The sequence below is a fragment of the Equus przewalskii genome, chromosome 7 (assembly GCF_037783145.1).
Source record: "Equus przewalskii isolate Varuska chromosome 7, EquPr2, whole genome shotgun sequence".
Lineage (NCBI taxonomy): Eukaryota > Metazoa > Chordata > Mammalia > Perissodactyla > Equidae > Equus > Equus przewalskii.
Window position 1 is genome coordinate 58,064,410 of NC_091837.1, and position 19,027 is coordinate 58,083,436.

The following is a 19,027-nucleotide window of genomic DNA, read 5'->3' on the forward strand; positions in this document are numbered from 1 at the left end:
CATGTGGGACGCTGCCTCAGCGTGGTTTGATGAGCAGTGCCATGTCCGCGCCCAGGATTCGAACCAATACTGGGCCACGTGCAGCAGAACGCGCGAACTTAACCACTCAGCCATGGGGCCAGCCCCAAGAAAAGCATTTTAAATAAAGCATTTTTGATCAAATAGAGTGAATTCTAAATGAAACCTAGATAAACAGTGTTGTTTTACTCATGACACTCTATAGAAATATAATAGAAGCATTTAAGTTCAAATGCCATCACTTCTTTCTGTAGGCATTATACTGTAGTTATACTAGGTAAGAAACTCATGGTTTTCTAAGAATAAAAGTATTCATCTGTCCAGCATTGTTGGGGTATTGAAATTTGCACATAGGTAAGTTTTCTACATAAGTGAGCGTTAAGCTACATAAATTTAAACTGTCTCTTTAAGCTATGTAAATTTTTTGATGGCAGTTTTTCCTAAAATGTGTAACTTCCCTGCCTTTCTAAAGAAGATAATATAACTTGATATTTTCTAGTTGGACAGCTAGGTGCTCTATAGATAATTATTGAAAAGAGCATTAGGAGCACCTGTTATTTTGTGATGGAATATATTGATGCTCTTAGGTAAGGCTGTTGATGTGTGTAATTCTAAATGGCCCTCCAAATATTGGGCTCTTTTGGAGCTTTCTCATAATTTTTTTATCTCTTCTCAAAAAGAGGTAGTCTGCCTCTAGCCACATTGCTGCCTCTCAGCAGTGTTCCATCTCTTTCTGATTTGCTTCTGATCTGCTGCTTTTGGTTTGGGAAATGAGGTAGCAGGAACATAGTGACGGCTTAGAGCACAGGCCTTGGGGCTAGAGAGCATGTGTTCAAATCCTGGCCCCTTCACTTATTAGCTGTGTGTCCTTGAGGACATTACCTAACTTCTCTCTCTGGTTCCTCATCTGTAAAATATAGGAAGTAATAGCACCTACTCATAGAGTTTTATGATGCTTAAATAAGTTAATGTTTGTAGAGTATGAAAAATAGGGCCTGGCACATAACTAGATACAGTATATATGTATTTTAAATTAAATAAATGAAAGAAATGAGAACACTGAGTGAAATGTGAGTCAGCAGATTCTGTGTGCATCTGATGGCTTCCTTTATAAAGTGAAAATTCACTGATTTGCATAACCTTTAGTTTGTGGGCTTTGTAATAATTGTGTCACCTATGGGGATTTGGCTTTTCAATACATAGAGTGCTTTATTCTTTCCCTTGTGTCTTCCATTTGGAGTTGAACTTTAAGATTGTTTCCACTATTAAATGAACCAGGGAATCATCACCATGGCGCTTTTAAATAAGAAATATTTTTAGGATAAATTTACTTTCATTCTTAACTTGGAGCTACTTTGAGCCATATTTCATCAGCTCATCTTTTAGGGACTTCATAGAAAACAGCATCAGATGAATAAGGAGAAACTCAAACCAGAAGACAGAATTTCACTGTACTTGTGCTTATAATTTGACTTCAGGTTTATAATAGCTACTTACCAAGTATTGAGGGTGATTTTTTTTTAATAGACTTTATTTTTTAGAGCAGTTTTAGGTTCACAGAAAAATTGAGCAGAAAGTACAGAGTTCCCATATACCCCTGTCCGCTTGCCCCCACCTCCAGCCTCCTCCATTGTCAATATCCCAAATCAGAGCAGTACCTTTGTTATAATCGAGTGATTTTTTATGAACAAACACTGCTCTTTAGGACTTTACAATGGAAAACTGTACTGATAGTACAAAAGTGCTGCCCTTTGTAGAAACTTTTTGGAAACTCCCATGAGTGCTAACTTTAGAATCAGTTTTTATGTCATAGAGGAAATTAGTAGTGTTTCTTTGTCACAGCCTTTTTATTTTTTTGACCAGAAAATAATATAGCTTAGCTTAATCACTGACCCTATTCATCATACTTGGCTTTAAATGACCTTTTAGCTATTTATACAAATTTGATTTCCTCTAAAGACAAGTTTTACCACTGCTTGAGGTTGTTCAAAAAGATGCTGTGTGGACCATGTGTATGACATTTTCTGTATTTCATTGTCACTGTTTTATATGGTTATTGGTCCAGGCTCCCTCAGTAGGTGGACCAACGAGGTTTGGTTCAGCCTTCTGTTCTCTACACCTGAAATTCCCTTTACTTAATAAAACCATCATGCACACACTCAGAATCTAACTCATTTTACACAATAGTCTTTCTTTATTATTTAGTTTAACATGTAAATACTTACATAATGCCTAGTATGTGCCAGCATCGTTCTGTGTGCTTGACAAATGTAAACTCATTTAATCGTCTTAAGGACCCTGTGAGCTGGGTGACTCTTTTACGGAAGAGTTAATTGAGGCACAGAAAGGATAAGTAATGTATGGCTTCTTGGAGGCCTTCAGTAAATGATGAATGGAAGGGAACTACCCAGGGTTACTGCTTTAAAGGACACAACACAGATTTGAATGTTTAAGTTTTAATACATTTGATTGGAAAACGGATCCTATTAATTTAAGATCCCATCTTGTATACTTAGCTTTTCACCTTGCCTAGGGGCTTCAATCTTTCCCCTTATCGGACATGAGGCCTGAAGGCATTTCTCAGACTTTATTTTGAGTAGTGATGAGTCTTTGATTATTTTGATATATATCACGAGCACACTCACTGCAGAGAGAGTGGACTCCAGAGATTGTCATTTCGGGACACTTTGATGGTGTCCAAGACCTAACGTGGGATCCAGAAGGAGAATTTATCATCACTGTTGGTACTGACCAGACAACTCGACTTTTTGCTCCATGGAAGAGAAAAGACCAATCACAGGTAAAATATCTTCCTACTTGACTGACTCACTTTGAAAACATTCACGAACACATGAAAAGTTGGGAAACATCATTAGTCATTAGGGAAATGCAAATTAAAACCATGTCCAGATGCTACTACACACCTTCTAGAATGGCTCAAGTAAAAAATACTGACAATAAGTAGTAAGGCTGCAGAACAAGTGGAACTTACATATATTGTTAGTGTGCATACAAAATGGTACGCCACTCTGGAAAATAGTTCAGCATTTTCTTGAAAACTCAGGCATACAGATACCCTTTACAATTCAGACAATTCAAATATTAGGTATCAAAACATATTTACTTCAGTTCAACATAAAAGTTCTGTTATATCTTGTAATTTTAGTTTTACTACACTAGGGAGCACTATCAAGTATGCAGTAAAGTTAATTTCTAAAGTCATATAGTATTAGATAATAGTGGTTGAGGGCAGTTCTTGTTCAAGAAACTTTTCAATCTTGGCTCTAAGACCAAAAACATTGCAGTAAAACTTTACCACTGGTAAGCCATTGAACTGGTATGTGGTAGAGAAAATCAGTGTACTCAGCTTCAATTTCTGACAAAAATTCATAGAACTATGAGTTAGTCCATGAGAGCTAATGAAGTTTGCTACTGACATTACTGCTTCAGTAGCACATGATAGACTCAAATTAATAGAGTTGAGGACTTTGGGAGCAACATCTATAGTCAATTAAAAGACAAGACAAATGATTTGGAGTGGTTTTCTGTGGCTCTTGGTGATTTGTAACCGATACAGCTGAGTTGTTGTTCATTCATGATTCATTAAAAAAAATATCGATAAATTGGACTTCACCGAAATGTAAAATTTCTCCTTTTTGAAAGATACTGTCAGGAAAATGAAAAGACAAGTCACAAACTGGGAGAAGGTATTTATAAAGCACATATCTGACAAAGGGCTTGTATCCAGAGTATATAAAGAACTTTTCAGAACTCAGTAATAGGAAAACAAACGATCCAGTAAAAAATGGGCAAAAGATTTGAACAGATATTTGTCCAAAGAAGGTATATGGATGGAAAATAAGAACAGGAAAAGATGCTCAACACTATTAGTTGTTAGAGAAATGCAAATGAAAGCTACAAGGAGATACCATTATACCCCTATTAGAATAATTAAAGTTAAAAGACTGACTATACCAAGTTTGGTGAGGGTGTGGGCAACTGGAGCTCTCATATGCTGCTGGTGGATTGTAAAATGTACAACCACTTTGAAAAATAGTTTGGTAGGTTTTTAACAGTTTAAATATGCATCTACTGTATCATCCAGCCATTCTACTTATAGGTGGTATTTACCCAAGAGAAATAGAAGCGTATATCCATGCAAAGACTTGTACATGCATGTTCATGACTGCCTTTTCAGTAAAAGTCAGAAATTGGAAACAACTCAATCAACAAGTTGTGGTGTATCCATGCAGGGGAATACTAGTCAGTAATAAAAAGGATTCAACTATTGATTAACACTACAGCATGGATGAATCTGCCCCATAGTCTTGTTTCCATGGCATAATAATTTTGCATCTGTTATTTTGCTTGTTAAAAATAATTCAGTTTTTGAAACGTATGATCGTTTTTGAAATGTATATAATCATTTTTGTTTGTCCTGTTTTAATACCCAGGTGACTTGGCATGAAATTGCAAGGCCTCAGATACATGGATATGATCTGAAATGTTTGGCAATGATTAATCGGTTTCAGTTTGTATCTGGAGCTGATGAAAAAGTTCTTCGAGTATTTTCTGCACCTCGGAATTTCGTGGAAAGTTTTTGTGCCATTACGGGCCAATCACTGGCTCATGTGCTTTGTGATGTGCGTATTCTTCTAAATGTTTTAACTAAATCTAGTCACCTCGTTTTAAATTTAAAAAATTTTTGCTTAAGGCTATGAATGGAATATATGGGTAGAAAGGAAGTCACATAATTTATTATTGGCTTGACAAACTTGTGTGTGCATGATGGCATGTAGTGAATGGCATGCGGTGATTTAAATATTAAAACCAGAAATTTTGTAGCAAAGGAGCCCAAGACACTGAGGCAGAATTAAAATGTTAAATTAAGGCACGAATACTATGTATCATCACTGTGCTAGGTACCTATGATAAAAAAAATATAATAGGTGGGTCATATTTTCAAGGAGATTGCGATCTAGGTGTAGTTTGGGGTAGGGAGCAGTGGAACTAACACACCTGCAATTATGAGATGAGACCAGGTAATTGCTAAATCCTGTGGTGGCCAAAGTAAGTTTCATAGAAGGAAGAGGTCACTGTATAGGAGTAATGGGAAAACATTTAAGGAGACTTCATTTGGGTTTTGAAAGGGCAAGTTTTTATTTACTCCGTTTCTACAAAAGTTTTGAGTACTTATAAAAACACATAGGTTATAAAAATTGTAACTAGTTTTGAAGAAAGGGAAATTAAGTAGGAAGATAGCTGTGTTTCACAGAAGTGCATATCGTACGGTCCTTATTTTACCTAGAGTTGGGTCACAAGTTTATTTCTGAGCTTGAAAAGGGTAAGTACACTTTTGATAGGCGGAAGGAAGGAGAGAGAGAGGGGGAGGGATCAGTAGGGTGGCCAGAGCTGTTGGAATGAAGAGTATATAGAGGGAAGTGGAGAGGTTGGAGGAAAGTCAGATGGTGGAGGACCTTGGAAGGCAGACACAGTTTAGACTATGAGGTGCCTTTGGAGGTCCCTAAACAAAGAAAGTGATGAAAACACTTTTGGGTGAAAGAGTTAAGTGGGAGCAGGATACATTTGAGCCCTGAGGCTCTGAAAGCAGGGAAACTAGCACCAGTCTGGGTAGGATTGCAGAAGAAAGTGAGTCATTTGAAATGAAATGTCCAACTAAATTTCCTGGAGTGTATACCGAGCGCCTCATGCTACAGGTTTCTCGATTATGTGGAGATTTAAGATTCTCTCCTGCTTGTTTCTAATCACAGTGGATAACAGGCTTGAGAGCAAAAGGGAGGTCTTGATTGTCATTATTATATAGAGCTTTAGGGGTGGAAGGGCAATTAGTTTCAAGATCTCTGAATTCTAGGCATTGAAATGTGGTTTTAGGATTCCATGAGAGGCTCGCTCCCAGGTATATACTCAATTCTGTGTCTTAAGATACAGGAATCCTATAGACTGGAAAGCTTCTTGCTGTATTTTGGGGTTTGTTTCCATACTGAATGTAGGGATAGTGATGTAGGGATATTTCTTACTTTTCTTTTCCCTACTGTTTTCATTTTTCTTGGCTTTTGAGATAAAGCATTCAGTCTCTTATGTCTTGATGATGGCTTAAATTCCCATTGCTCATGTTTGTGTTAAGTTCCAGCCCCTATATTAAAGTCTAAATTGTAAGAAACATTCTTGGTTTATGGACATGTGCCAGTTTTGATGGTTAATCTCATATGAGATAATTCGATTGATATAAATTACAGAGTATAAGCAGATTATTCAAATAGCATTCTGTTACAAAGTTTCAAAATGTTCAATTATTTAAATATGTTTAATGAAAATACTGTGACTGTGTCTTTCTGGGAAACGTCTTTGTTTGCATGAGCATCATCAGGGATGTGCCTGTGAGACTCTTGGAAGTAGAGCTCCGGGCCTTCCATTTCCAGCCCACTCTTTGCTAGAAGCCAGCCCGGTGCATTCCTTGTCAGACTCTGAGACCCATCAAGCTGTTAGGGTTCAGTGAGCTCATGGATGAGAGGATGCCCAACTTCATAAATTGGGTAGGAAGTGTGGGTTAGCTGGAGCCTGTCAGTTGGAGAATGATTGCTTAGTCTTGCATCTGTTGGTTCAGGAAATGGAAGTGTGGGCAGATATCCACACAAGGTGGTGTTTTAACTGCTTCTCAGCACTTATGAATTTAACATTTTGTAGCACCACAGTAACTTTTATTGTTTAAAGCATGTATCATACTTGTTATTCCAGCAAGATGGTGATCTTCCAGAAGGAGCTACCGTCCCTGCTTTGGGATTATCAAATAAAGCTGTCTTTCAGGGTAAGGCTTTAGTGTCCAAAATTATTGAACCCATAGTGGTACTTAAAACCTAGTTACAGGGGGCTGGCCCTGTGGCCGAGTGGTTAAGTTCGCGCGCTCCGCTGCAGGCAGCCCAGTGTTTCGTTGGTTCGAAACCTGGGCGCGGACATGGCACTGCTCATCAAACCACGCTGAGGCAGCGTCCCACATACCACAACTAGAAGAACCCACAATGAGAAATATACAACTATGTACTGGGGGGCTTTGGGGAGATAAAGGAAAAAATAAAATCTTTAAAAAAAACACAAAAAAACCTAGTTACGCACTTGTATAACACGTACCTAATGTTCATTACAGCTGATTTTTTAAAAAATCACAATATATATATATATCTGTCTTCTCCATCAGATATTTCATGATAAGTACTCTGTGTATACATGCAGACCCTGAAATAGGTTCAGCTTTCACAAAGTGTATTTCTTGGAGCACTACAACCGAGGATGTTAGTATAGGCAGCCTGAAGAATCTGTTCCATAGTTTTAAAAGTTTGGGAAATGTTAGTTGGAAGAAAAAGGAAGGAATCTTTATGGAATTGACTAGTGCTCTAAGGAGCACATTTGGAAAATTCTGGAGAAGTAGAAATACCCTTGGCTTTGGAATCACAGGGATGACTTTGAAGTATACTACTTTGAAGTGCCACCACTTTCTAACTGGTGGCCTTAATATTGGGACATGTATAGGAGACATAAAGATGGTAACTACGTTCATGATGTTGATCTGTTCTTTTAAACTAGGAGATATAGCTTCTCAGCCTTCTGATGGAGAGGAGCTGTTAACTAGTACTGGTTTCGAGTACCACCAGGTGGCCTTTCAACCCTCCATACTTACTGGTAAGAAGAGGCAAAAAGATGGTTTAATAGAACCATTATTACACATGATATGATATCTGCCACTGCTGACCTAAATCGTACTATAGAATTCACTTTTTCTTTGCATGATAAATAGAAAAAATTACTGCAACGCTGTAAATTTGTTGTAGAACCTCCCACTGAGGATCATCTTCTGCAGAATACTTTGTGGCCTGAAGTTCAAAAACTGTAAGTTAAACTGTTCTTAGCTCTTTGGTTCTGTCATAACTTGTGATTTTTTTCATCCGCAACTTGATTTTCTCCTTTGCTTTCCTCTTCCCTGCGTTTTCCCCCTCACTCTAAAGGTCTTTCAATGGCCTTGACAAAGGGGCAAGAATCAAACTTCACATAGATTTTTATATTACTGTGTATTATACTTAGTAGTTTTGTTTGTTGGTCTTAATTTTTTAAGTAGGGAAGCATAACCTTATGTATAGTTTTCCTTTCTTAAAAAGACTTAAAATTTATTATTCTGGTTTTTTTTTCCTTTGGTGGTTCCCCGTCAAAACCTTTCCATGGTTTATTGTTTACATACTGGGGGTGTTTACGTACTGGGGGTGAAAACTCGTGTTTTAATCTAATTGTTTGAATAAGTTGTATTACTTCTAGAAAGCTGGCCTTTTCTTCCAGTCTGTTTTTTTCCCCAAATATTTGCCTAGACAGTAGTGTTCCTTAAAAAAATTGTATGTAAGCTAGAGAGATTGATATTATTCTCTTCACAATTTTAAAATTTTGCAGCATGAGAGTAGGTACATTTACTAATATAGGGGTCATGCATTTTTTCTTTTTGAATCTTAGATATGGACACGGTTATGAAATATTCTGTGTTGCTTGTAGCAATTCAAAGACTCTGCTTGCCTCAGCTTGTAAGGTAGGAAATTTTACTTTTTTATTCTACTTAGTCACAGGTTATTTGAGTCATCAGGCTTCTCAAGTTTGGTAGTGGTTTTGTCAGAACACTCCATGAAAGGCCACTGGTGCCTACTTCTTCTGGGTCTTGCTTTCTCAATCTCTTCCTTTCTGTCCTTTCAGAAGCTTGCAGTTGCATTTTAAATCTATTTCAACTGCACATTTTTTATCTTAAATACTTGGTTTGATCTGATTTATGCCCTTACTCAAAAATTATTTAATCAGGTACCTTAAAATGAGTCTTAAAAATGTGATAAATAAATTTTAAGTAATTGGAGTCCTGGCGACACAGAGTGAATGAGAAGGTGAAACCCGGAGCACACTCCATTTGACAGTTTCTCTAGGACACTCTGGGTACTGACCTAAGTGGATGGAGTCCCTCGGCCCATGCCAGGGTGAGGCAGGGTGGTGGCCGGCTCAGCTAGCCACCAGCACGTGGCACTATAGAACAGTGCACTTCAAACATTTGCCTGGGGGAATGGTCTTTAACTGACTATTCAATATTTATCCGTATTCTGTGGAGTGAAATAATATTTATGGAGGATTATCTGAGGGGTCTGAGACCCACACAGTCCTCTAAATTTTCTAAAATTTATTACTTGTTTTAAGTGTGATGATTAGAGCTGCCTATCTTGATGGGCCTCCTGTCCCGACTTTTGCTGTGGTTTCTTGCCCTTGGCCTGTATTGAGGGGCATCATAAGAAATATTCCTCCTGCCCCGACCCCCTAGCTTGTCATCCCCTCAGTGAGGGTGCTAGTGAGAGTACCTCTGTCTATTACAGGGTCCTGTGGGAAGAATGGGTCTTTTAGCAGCAAGAATAGGTGTACTTCTACTGAGCAGCTAATTTGTTTTTAGCTTTGGGCACTGTCAGTCATATAAGTGATTATTTTTCCTTTTCGTGTTGGCTCCCTTGCAGCAAGTATGTGCATCTTTCTTTTATTTTTGTTATTTGTATACTTTTTCTGTGTTTTATATTTTAATAAATGGTAGGAAAGAGATGTGATTGATAGTGTGACTTGGGAAGTTTGAATCTAAAGGTTTGTCTAAGCTCACCTCCCCAATAGAAGGGTAAATAACCCATGGAAACTTCTAGTAGCTTTTTCCTCTAGGCACTAACCTCAGGGTAGCTGAGTTTCTTAAATGGAGGGTGCCAGCCACGCGTTTGGTTTTGACTGGGAAAGCAAATTATTAGATGCATCTTTCTTTTAAACTAACATTTTTAACAGCTTTATTTAGGTGTCATTAGTGTACTATAATCTGCGTGTTGAAATTGAACAATTTGATAAGTTTTGACATATATTTATACCTGTGAAATCATCGCCACAATCAAGATAATGAACATATCCATCAACCCCAAAATTTCTACTGCCTCTTGGTAATTCCTCTTTCCTGCCCCCATCCTAAGGAAGCCACTAATCTGCTTTTTTGTCATTGATAGCACAGTTTGCATTTTCTAAAATTTTATATAAACAGAATCATACAGTGTGCGCTCTTTTTGTGTCTGACTTCTTTCAGTCGGTATAATAATTGGGGATTCATCCATGTTGTTGCACGTAATAATAGTTTATTCTTTTTTATTGCTGAGTAGTTTTCCCTTTTACAGATATATCACAATTTGTTGATCCAGTCACTTATTGATGGACATTTGAGTTGTTTCTGGCTTTTGACTTTTACTGATAAAGCAATTATGAATATTTGTGTTCAGGTCTTTACATGCATATATGCTTTCATTTCTCTTAAGTAAATACCTGTGAGTGGAATTACTAGATGATATGATAGATTTATATTTGAATTTTTAAGAAACTGCCAAGCTATTTTCCGAAGTGATTGTACCGTTTTACAATCCCACCAGCAGTGTATTAGAGTTCCAGTTGCTCCACACCCTCATCAACACTTGGTATGGTCAGTCTTTTTAACCATTCATTGTAATAGGTGTGTAATATCTCATTGTGGCTGTAATTTTCATTTCCCTAATAAATTATGATGTTGAGCATCTCTTCGTGTGCTAATTTTCCAGCTATATGTCTTCTGAAATATTTTCAAATCTTGAAATATTTTCACATCTTTTGCCCCTTTCTTTCTTGGATTGTTTTCTTATTACTGAATTTTCAAAAGTTCTTTAAATACATTGGATACAGCTATTGGCTATATGCTCTGTAGATAATTTTTCCCAGTGGCTTGTCTATTCATTTTCTTAATGGTGTTTTTCAAAGAGCAGAAGTTGTATGTTTTGGTGAAATCTGATTTACCAATTTCTTCTATATTGGATTATGCTTTTTGTGTAGCATCTAAGAAATCTTTGCCTAACTCAACATCACAAATATCTTCTATGCTTTGTTCTGAGAGTTTTATAGATTTTAAGTTTTACATTTAGACCTATGATACATCTTTAATTAATTCTTGCATTTGGCATGGAGTATAGATTGACGTTGATTTTCTTGCATGTGGATATCTAATTATTCCATCATCTTAGGTTGAGTATTCCTTCACCTACTGCCTTTTGAACCTTTGTCAAAAATCAGCTGACCATATATATGTAGGTCTGTTTCTGGACTTTATTCTGTTCCATTGATTTTTTTTTTTCTATCTTGATGCCAATACCATACTCTCTTAATAACTATACCTATAATATATATTGAAACCAGGAAGTACTTGTCTTTCTGCTGTCATCTTGCTTTTCAAAGTTATTTTGGCTATTCCAGGTTCTTTGCTTTTCCATGTGAATTTTAGAATCAGCTTGACAGTTTCTTTTTTTTTTTATTAAGATTATGATAGTTAACAACCTTGTGAAATTACAGTTGTATATTATTGTTAGTCATGTTGTACGTACACCACTTCACCCTTTGTGCGCTGCCCCCACCCCCCCTTTCCCCTGGTAACCACCGATCAGTTCTCTTTGTCTATATGTTAACTACCACCTATGAGTGGAGTCATACAGAGTTCGTCTTTCTCTGTCTGGCTTATTTCACTCAACATAATACCTTCAAGGTCCATCCATGTTGTTGTGAATGGGATGACTTTGTCCTTTTTTATGGCTGAGTAGTATTCCATTTTGTATATATACCATATCTTCTTCATCCAATCATCAGTTACTGGACACTTAGGTTGGTTCCATATCTTGGCTATTGTGACTAATGCTGCCATGAACATAGGGGTGCATGGGACTTTTGGAATTGCTGATTTCAGGTTCTTAGGATAGATACCCAGTAGTGGGATGGCTGGGTCATAAGGTATTTCTATTTTTAACTTTTTGAGAAATCTCCATACTCTTTTCCATAGTGGCTGCACCAGTTTGCATTCCCACCAACAGTGTATGAGGATTCCTTTTTCTCCACAACCTCTCCAACATTTGTCACTCTTGGTTTTGGATATTTTTGCCATTCTAACAGGTGTAAGGTGATATCTTAGTGTAGTTTTGATTTGCATTTCCCTGATGATTAGTGATGATGAGCCTCTTTTCATGTGTCTATTGGCCATCCATATATCTTCTTTGGAGAAATGTCTGTTCATGTCCCCTGCCCATTTTTTGATTGGGTTGTTTGATTTTTTGTTGATGAGCTCTGTGAGTTCTTTATATATTATGAAGATTAACCCTTTTTTGGATAAACAACTTGTAAATATTTTTTCCCAATTAGTTGGCTGTTTTTTTGTTTCAATCCTGTTTTCCCTTGCCTTGAAGAAGCTCTTTAGTGTGATGAAGTCCCATTTGTTTATTCTTTCTATTGTTTCCCTCGTCTGAGGGGTTATGGTGTCCGAAAAGATTCTTTTGAAACTGAGATCAAAGAGTATACTGCCTATATTCTCTTCTAGAAGACTTATTGTTTCAGGCCTAATCTTTAGGTCTTTGATCCATTTTGAGTTTATTTTTGTGAATGGTGAAAGAGAATGGTCAATTTTCATTCTTTTACATGTGGCTGTCCAGTTTTCCCAGCACCATTTGTTGAAGAGACTTTCTTTTCTCCGTTGTAGGCCCTCAGCTCCTTTGTCAAAGATTAGCTGTCCATAGATGTGTGGTTTTATTTCTGGGCTTTCAATTCTGTTCCATTGATCTGTGCACCTGTTTTTGTACCAGTACCATGCTGTTTTGATTACTGTAGCTTTGTAGTACGCTTTGAAGTCAGGGATTGTGATGCCCCTGGCTTTGTTCTTCTTTCTCAGGATTGCTTTAGCAATTCGGGAGCTTGACAGTGTCTTCAAGAATCCCTTCTGGAATTTTGATGGGGATTACATCGAATCTCTATATCAGTTTGGGGAGAATTTTAACAATGTTGAGTCTTTTGACACATGAATGCAGTATGCCTCTCATTTATTTAGGTCTTTAATTTTTCTCAGGAATGATTTTCTTTTTGGTGAACCTTTTATTTTAGAATAACTTTAGATTTAACAAAAAGTTGCAGAGATAGTACCTAGAATACTGTTATACCACTCACCTAGTTTTTCCCACTGTTAACTTCTTAATATTATCAGGAATGTTTTGTAGTTTTCCGTGTCAGGTCTTACACGTGTTTTGTCAGGTTTATCCTTGTTTTTCATATATTTTATATCTGATTGTTTGTTGCTCACATAGGGAAATACAGTTGCTTTTTGTATATTGATCTTATATCCTGCAACTTTGCTAAACTTATTTATTAGTTCTTGTAGTTTTGTTGTAGGTACTGTAGGATTTTCCCCGTAGATGCTTATGTTGCCTGTGAATAAAGAAAGTTTTCTCTCTTTCTTTCCCATATGGATGTCTTAATGTTGAATAGAAGTGGTAACAGCAGAAATCCTTGCTTTAATTCCTCATCTCAGGAACAAAACATTCAGTCTTTGTCCATTAAGAATGATGTTTGCTGTAGATTTTTTTGTGACTCTTCTTTATCAAGTTGCATGATTTCCCTACAGTTCTTGGTTTGCAGAAAGTTTTTATCAGGAATGGATGTAAGATTTTGTCAAACGTTTTTATCTTCATCTATTGAAATGGTTGTATGGTTTTCCTATTTTAGTTTATTAATACAGTGAGTTACATTGATTTTTCAAATGATTAACTTCACATTCCTGGAACCAAACCCCACCTGCTCATGATATATTATCTTTTTATGTATTGTTAGATTCAATTTGCTAAATTTTGTTGAAAACTTTTATGTATAGTACATGAGGAATGTTGCTGTGTAGTTTTCTTTCTTTATAGTGGGCTTCATCTGGTTTTGGTTTCAGAGTAATGCTGGCCTCATAGAAATATTCCCTCCTTTGCAATTTTCTGGAAGAGTTTTATGTAGAATTGGTATTTTTTCTCTTTTAAATGTTTTGTAGTGAAGTCAACTGATCCTGGAGTTTTCTTTGTGGGAACGTTTTTAACTACAAATGTAATTTCTTTAATAAATATGGGCTATTTAGGTTATCCAGTTTTTCTTGAGTATGCTATGGTAGTTTGTGTATTTCAGAACTTTGTCCCTTTTGTCTGAATTGTCAAATTTATTGGCATAAAGTTATTCATAATATTTCCTTATGATCCTTTTAATATCTGAAAGTACTAGAATAGAAGAATCTCTAGTGGTATCACCTTTCTTATTCTTGCTATTGGCAATTTGTGTGTTCTCTCACACTTTTTTTTCCTTTTTTTTGGTCGGTGGAATGTTCTGGGAGTTGATCAGGAAATTAATGATTCTACTGATATTTTTCAAAGAACCAGTTTTTGGTTTTATTGATTTTCCTCTGTTTTTCTTCTTTCTATTTCATTGATTTTTGCTGTTTTTACTTCCTTTCTTCTACTTACTTAGATTTCGTTTCTTCTTCTGTTTCTAGTTTAATAGGTTAAAGCTGAGGCCATTGATTTCAGATCTTTCTTTTTAATATAGGTGTTTAGTGCTATAAATTTTTCTCTAAGTATTGTTTGAGGCATTCCACAAATTTTGATATGTTGTGTTTTCATTTTCATTCAGTTAAAAATACTTTCTAATTTCTGTTTGATTTTATTTTTAACCTAGACGTTATTTTGAAAGTATTATTATTTAGTCTCCATATACTCTGTGCTTTCAATATATCTGTCTGTTACTGATTTCTAATTTATTTTTGTTGTGATCAGAGAACATAGGATAACTTGAATCCTTTGACATTTAATTGTGGTAAATTTCCATGTTCACTTGAAAAGAATGTGGATTTTGTTTCTGTTGGGTGGAGTGTTCTGAAAATATGACTTACATCAGATTGGTTGATAGTATTGTTCAAGCCATCTTTATCCTTTTGGTTTTATTGAGAGTGGCATTTTGCTATTATTTCTTTGAACAGGCCTTCTGCCCCCTTCTCCTTCTCTTCTCCCTCTGGGATACCTATAATCCTTATGTTGCATCTCCTAATTGAGTTGGATAATTCTCGGAGAGTTTCTTCATTTCTTTTTAGTCTTAGTTGTCTCTCCTCCTCTGTCTGCAGCATTTCTATATTCCTATCCTCCAAATTGCTAATTCTGTCTTCCATATTATCGACCCTACTGTTCAGAGAGTCCAGATTTTTTCTTAATCTCCTCCATTGTGTTCTTCATCTCCAGTATTTCTAATTGGTTCTTATTTATAGTATCAAGCTCTTTTGTGACATAGCTCCTAAACTCGTTGATTTGTCCATCTGAATTCTCTTTTAACTCGTTGAGTTTTTTAATAATGGCTGTTTTGAAATCATTGTCATTTAGGTTATAGATTTCATTGTCTTTGGGATTGTTTTCTGGGTACTTATCATTTTCCTTCTGTTCTGGAGACTTAATATATTTTTTCATACTGCTTTATGGCATGGATTTGTGCCTCTGCATAGAGATAGAGTTTAGTCACTGCTTCCACTTGTTGCAACTGGTGTGGGGGGGAGCAGCTGTTTAGACTGCACCAACCAGGAACCCTGTCAGCTGTTACTGACTGGATCTGGGCCCCTCCTCGTAGTCACAGTGGTCCTGTGGGGTCCCTCATTGGTTGTGGTGGCAATTGCAAGGGGTTGTCAGGCTGCTGGTGCCTACTGTTGCAGACCACTTAGACACGCTCCCTCCTTGGGGTCTGCAGCGGTGTTATGGGCTTTCCCAGCAGCCAGGAGCAGGATCACCTATAATCGCAGCTCTGTCACTGTCAGAGCCGACAAGATCGCACTTGTCCACTATAGGTCCCAGCAGAGCTATGGGTATCTTCTGCAGTCTGTCGTTAGCTCGCCTAGCTGTGCTGCTTTTGCCCCAGGATCTTCCAGCCTTGTGATTGCCGGTTGGGACCTCTGCACTAGTGCTGTGCAGAGGCCTTTGCTGAGGCTGCTGTGGGAACCTGGAGTTCCCCCCTGGGCCACGTAGCTGTTCCACTGGAGCTCCACCCAGCCCCAAACAACTCCCACAGAATCTCTGGGAGCCCCTTGCCCCCTCTGGGACATGGCCAGAGTCCGTGGGCCTGGCGGCAGCTGGCAGGTTGCTGCCTTGCGGGGAATTCTGCTCTTTGGGAGCTTCCCGGTGTTCTGAATGCTGGGCAGGGCCTCTCTGCTAATGGCGAGCAGAGGCTTTCCTTGCCGGCGGTGTGGGACCCTGGAGTTTCCCCCTGGGCTGCGGAGCCGGGCGCTGGCGCTCCACCCAGCCCCCAAGCACGCCCACGGGAACTCTGGGCTCCTCTTGCACCGTCCCATGCACAGCCAGAGTCCGTGGGCCTGGCAGTGGCTGGTGGGCTGGTTCCCTGCTGGGGATTCTGCTTTTTGGGAGCTTCCCAGTGTTCTGAATGCTGGGCAGCGCCTCTCTGCTAATGGCAAGCAGAGGCCTTCCCTGCCAGCGGGTGCGGGACCCTGGAGTTTCCCCCTGGGCCACGGAGCCAGACGCTGGAGCTCCACCCAGCCCCCAAGCACATCCACGGGAACTCTGGGCACCTCTTGCACTGTCCCGTGCACAGCCGAAGTCCGTGGGCCCGGCAGCAGCGGGTGGGCTGGTGCCCTGCCAGGGAATCCACTCCCTGGGAGCTTCCTGGTGTTCTGAATGCTGTGTGGGGCCTCCCTGCTAATGGCGAGCAGAGGCTTTCCCTGCCGGCGGGTGCAGGACCCTGGATTTTCCCCCTGGGCCGCGGAGCCAGACGCTGGAGCTCCACCCAGCCCCCAAGCACATCCACAGGAACCCTGGGCACCTCTTGTACCATTCCATGCACAGCCAGAGTCCGTGGACCCGGCAGCGGCTGGCGGGCTGGTGCCCTGCCGGGGAATCCGCTCTTTGGGAGCTTCCCGGTGTTCTGAATGCTGCGCGGCGCCTCTCTGCTAATGGCAAGCAGAGGCTTTCCCTGCCGGCGGGTGCGGGACCCTGGAGTTTCCGCCTGGACTTAGGTGTAATCGTGGGGGGCTTAGGTAGGGCTGTAGTCACCTGTTTCCACCATCGCTCCGCTGGTGAGTGCATACTCCTGCCCTTGGTGCGTGGCGATGCTATGGGGGAGTCCGCTGGAAGAGAGCCTCTTGCAGGTACTAGGCTGTCCGGGGGTCAGGGATCGGAGAGTTTTCACCTATTTCCACCTCCTCCAGGGGGGAAGTCCGTCCGCCTTCTGATGTATAGCAGCACGGGTCTCTCAGGCATCTTGAGAAGCTATCTGGATATCCTTTGTTAACCTGTGAATGTCCAATTAGTTGTAGATTCGAAGGGGGAGAGACAAAGAAGACTACTCACTCCGCCATCTTGGTCCCGCCTCTTAAGAGTGGCATTTTGAAATCTCTGTCTATAGTTTTGGATTTGTCTGTTAATCATTGCAGTTCAATCAGTTTCTACTTTATGTATTTTGAAGCTCTGTTGTTAGATCCATAAACATTTATGATTATTGTGTCCTCTTGATTAATCGACTAGTTTATCATTATCAAATGACCCTTTTTATTTTTGGTAATAATTTGTGCTCTGAAATCTGCTTTGTCTGATGTTATGATAGCCACTCCAGCTTTCTTTTGAGTAGTGCGTGAATTATGTATCTTTTTCCATCATTTTGCTTTTGAGTTTTCTTTCATTTCAAGTGGTTTCTTGGAGGCAGCATGTACAGTAGTCTCCTCTTAGCTACAGTTTTGCTTTCTGCAGTTTTAGTTACCTGCGGTCAACCGCAGTCTGAAATATTAAATGGAAAATTCCAAAAATAAACAGTTCATAAGTTTTAAATTGCATGTTCTCTGTAGCGTGATGAAATCTTGCGCAGTCCTCCTGCATTACACCTGGCCGTGAATCATCTCTGTTCGCAGTATCCATGCTGTATATACTACCCACCCGTTAGTCACTTAGTTGATCTGATAACCGAGATGGGTACTGTCACGGTATTGCAGTGCTTGTGTTCAAGTACCCCTTATTTTACTTCATGAGGGCCCCAAAGTGCAAGGGTACTGATGCTGGCAATTTGGATATATTAAAGAGAAGTTATTGGTATTAATCTTTTACTGTGCCTAATTTATAAGTTAAAATTTATTATAGGTATATATGTTTAGGAAAAAGCATAGTATATATAAGGTTCAGAATTATCTGCAATATCAGGCATCCACTGGGGGTCTTGGAACGTATCCCCTGTAGATAACGGGGCACAACTGTAGTTGAGTCATCCTGTTAATCTTTTATTTAATAGAGGCATTTATTATACCATTTGCATTTAATGTAGTAATTGATATAGTTGGATTTAAATTTGTCATTTTGCTATTTGTTTTCTATTTGATCTGTCTGTTCTTTGTTCCATTTTATTTCTTTTGTATTACTTGATTACTTTTTATGATTCCGTTTTATTTCTTCTGTTTGGTTAGTAGATATAACTCTGTGTTGTTTTATTAATTGCTTTACATTTTATAGTATACATCTTTCAGTTACCACCATCTACCTTCATATAATACTGCATTATTTCTTTATAGTAGTATACATTCATTTCTCCCTCCTTTGTGATATTGTTGTGTATTTTACTTCTTCATAGAGGTCCCACAATATATTATTATTTTTGCTTTAAGCCATCAGTTATCTTTTTAAAAGATTTAAATAATTAAAAAAAATTTCTATCAGATATCATTTTTCTTCTGCTTAAAGGATATTCTTTAACATTTCTTGTAATTCAGTTCTGCTGGCCATGAAGTTTGTCAGCTTTTGCCTGTCTGAAAAAAACCTGTTTCTCTTTCATTTTTGAACACTGTTTATAGTGGGTAAAGAATCATTGGTTTTCCTTTCAGTACATTAAAGATGTGCTCTGTTTCATTTGACTTGCATTGTTGTGGATGAGAAGTCTGCTGTAATTTTTCTTTCTTCCTCAGTAATGGGTCTTTTTCCTCCAACTGCAATTTTATATTTATCACTGGTTTTAAACAATTTGATTATTGCTGGTACAGTTTTATTCATGTTTCTTGTGCTTGGGTTTTATTGAACTTCTTGAATCTATGGATTTATTGTTTTCATCAAATGTGAAAATTTTTTCA

The 19,027-nt window shown here is 38.4% G+C and overlaps 1 protein-coding gene across 8 annotated transcripts in view; it reads left to right on the forward strand.

Moving 5' to 3' along the window:
* The window catches only part of ELP2 (elongator acetyltransferase complex subunit 2), a 44,991-nt gene that overhangs the window by 16,385 nt on the left and 9,579 nt on the right, over positions 1 to 19,027 (forward strand). For all 8 annotated transcript variants that reach the window (XM_008529387.2, XM_070629940.1, XM_070629939.1 and 5 more), the window contains 6 exons: positions 2,669 to 2,818; positions 4,473 to 4,661; positions 6,775 to 6,844; positions 7,618 to 7,713; positions 7,863 to 7,920; positions 8,530 to 8,602. In XM_008529387.2, coding sequence (XP_008527609.2) covers positions 2,669 to 2,818; positions 4,473 to 4,661; positions 6,775 to 6,844; positions 7,618 to 7,713; positions 7,863 to 7,920; positions 8,530 to 8,602 — 636 coding nt within the window. The remainder of the gene's footprint in view (positions 1 to 2,668; positions 2,819 to 4,472; positions 4,662 to 6,774; positions 6,845 to 7,617; positions 7,714 to 7,862; positions 7,921 to 8,529; positions 8,603 to 19,027) is intronic.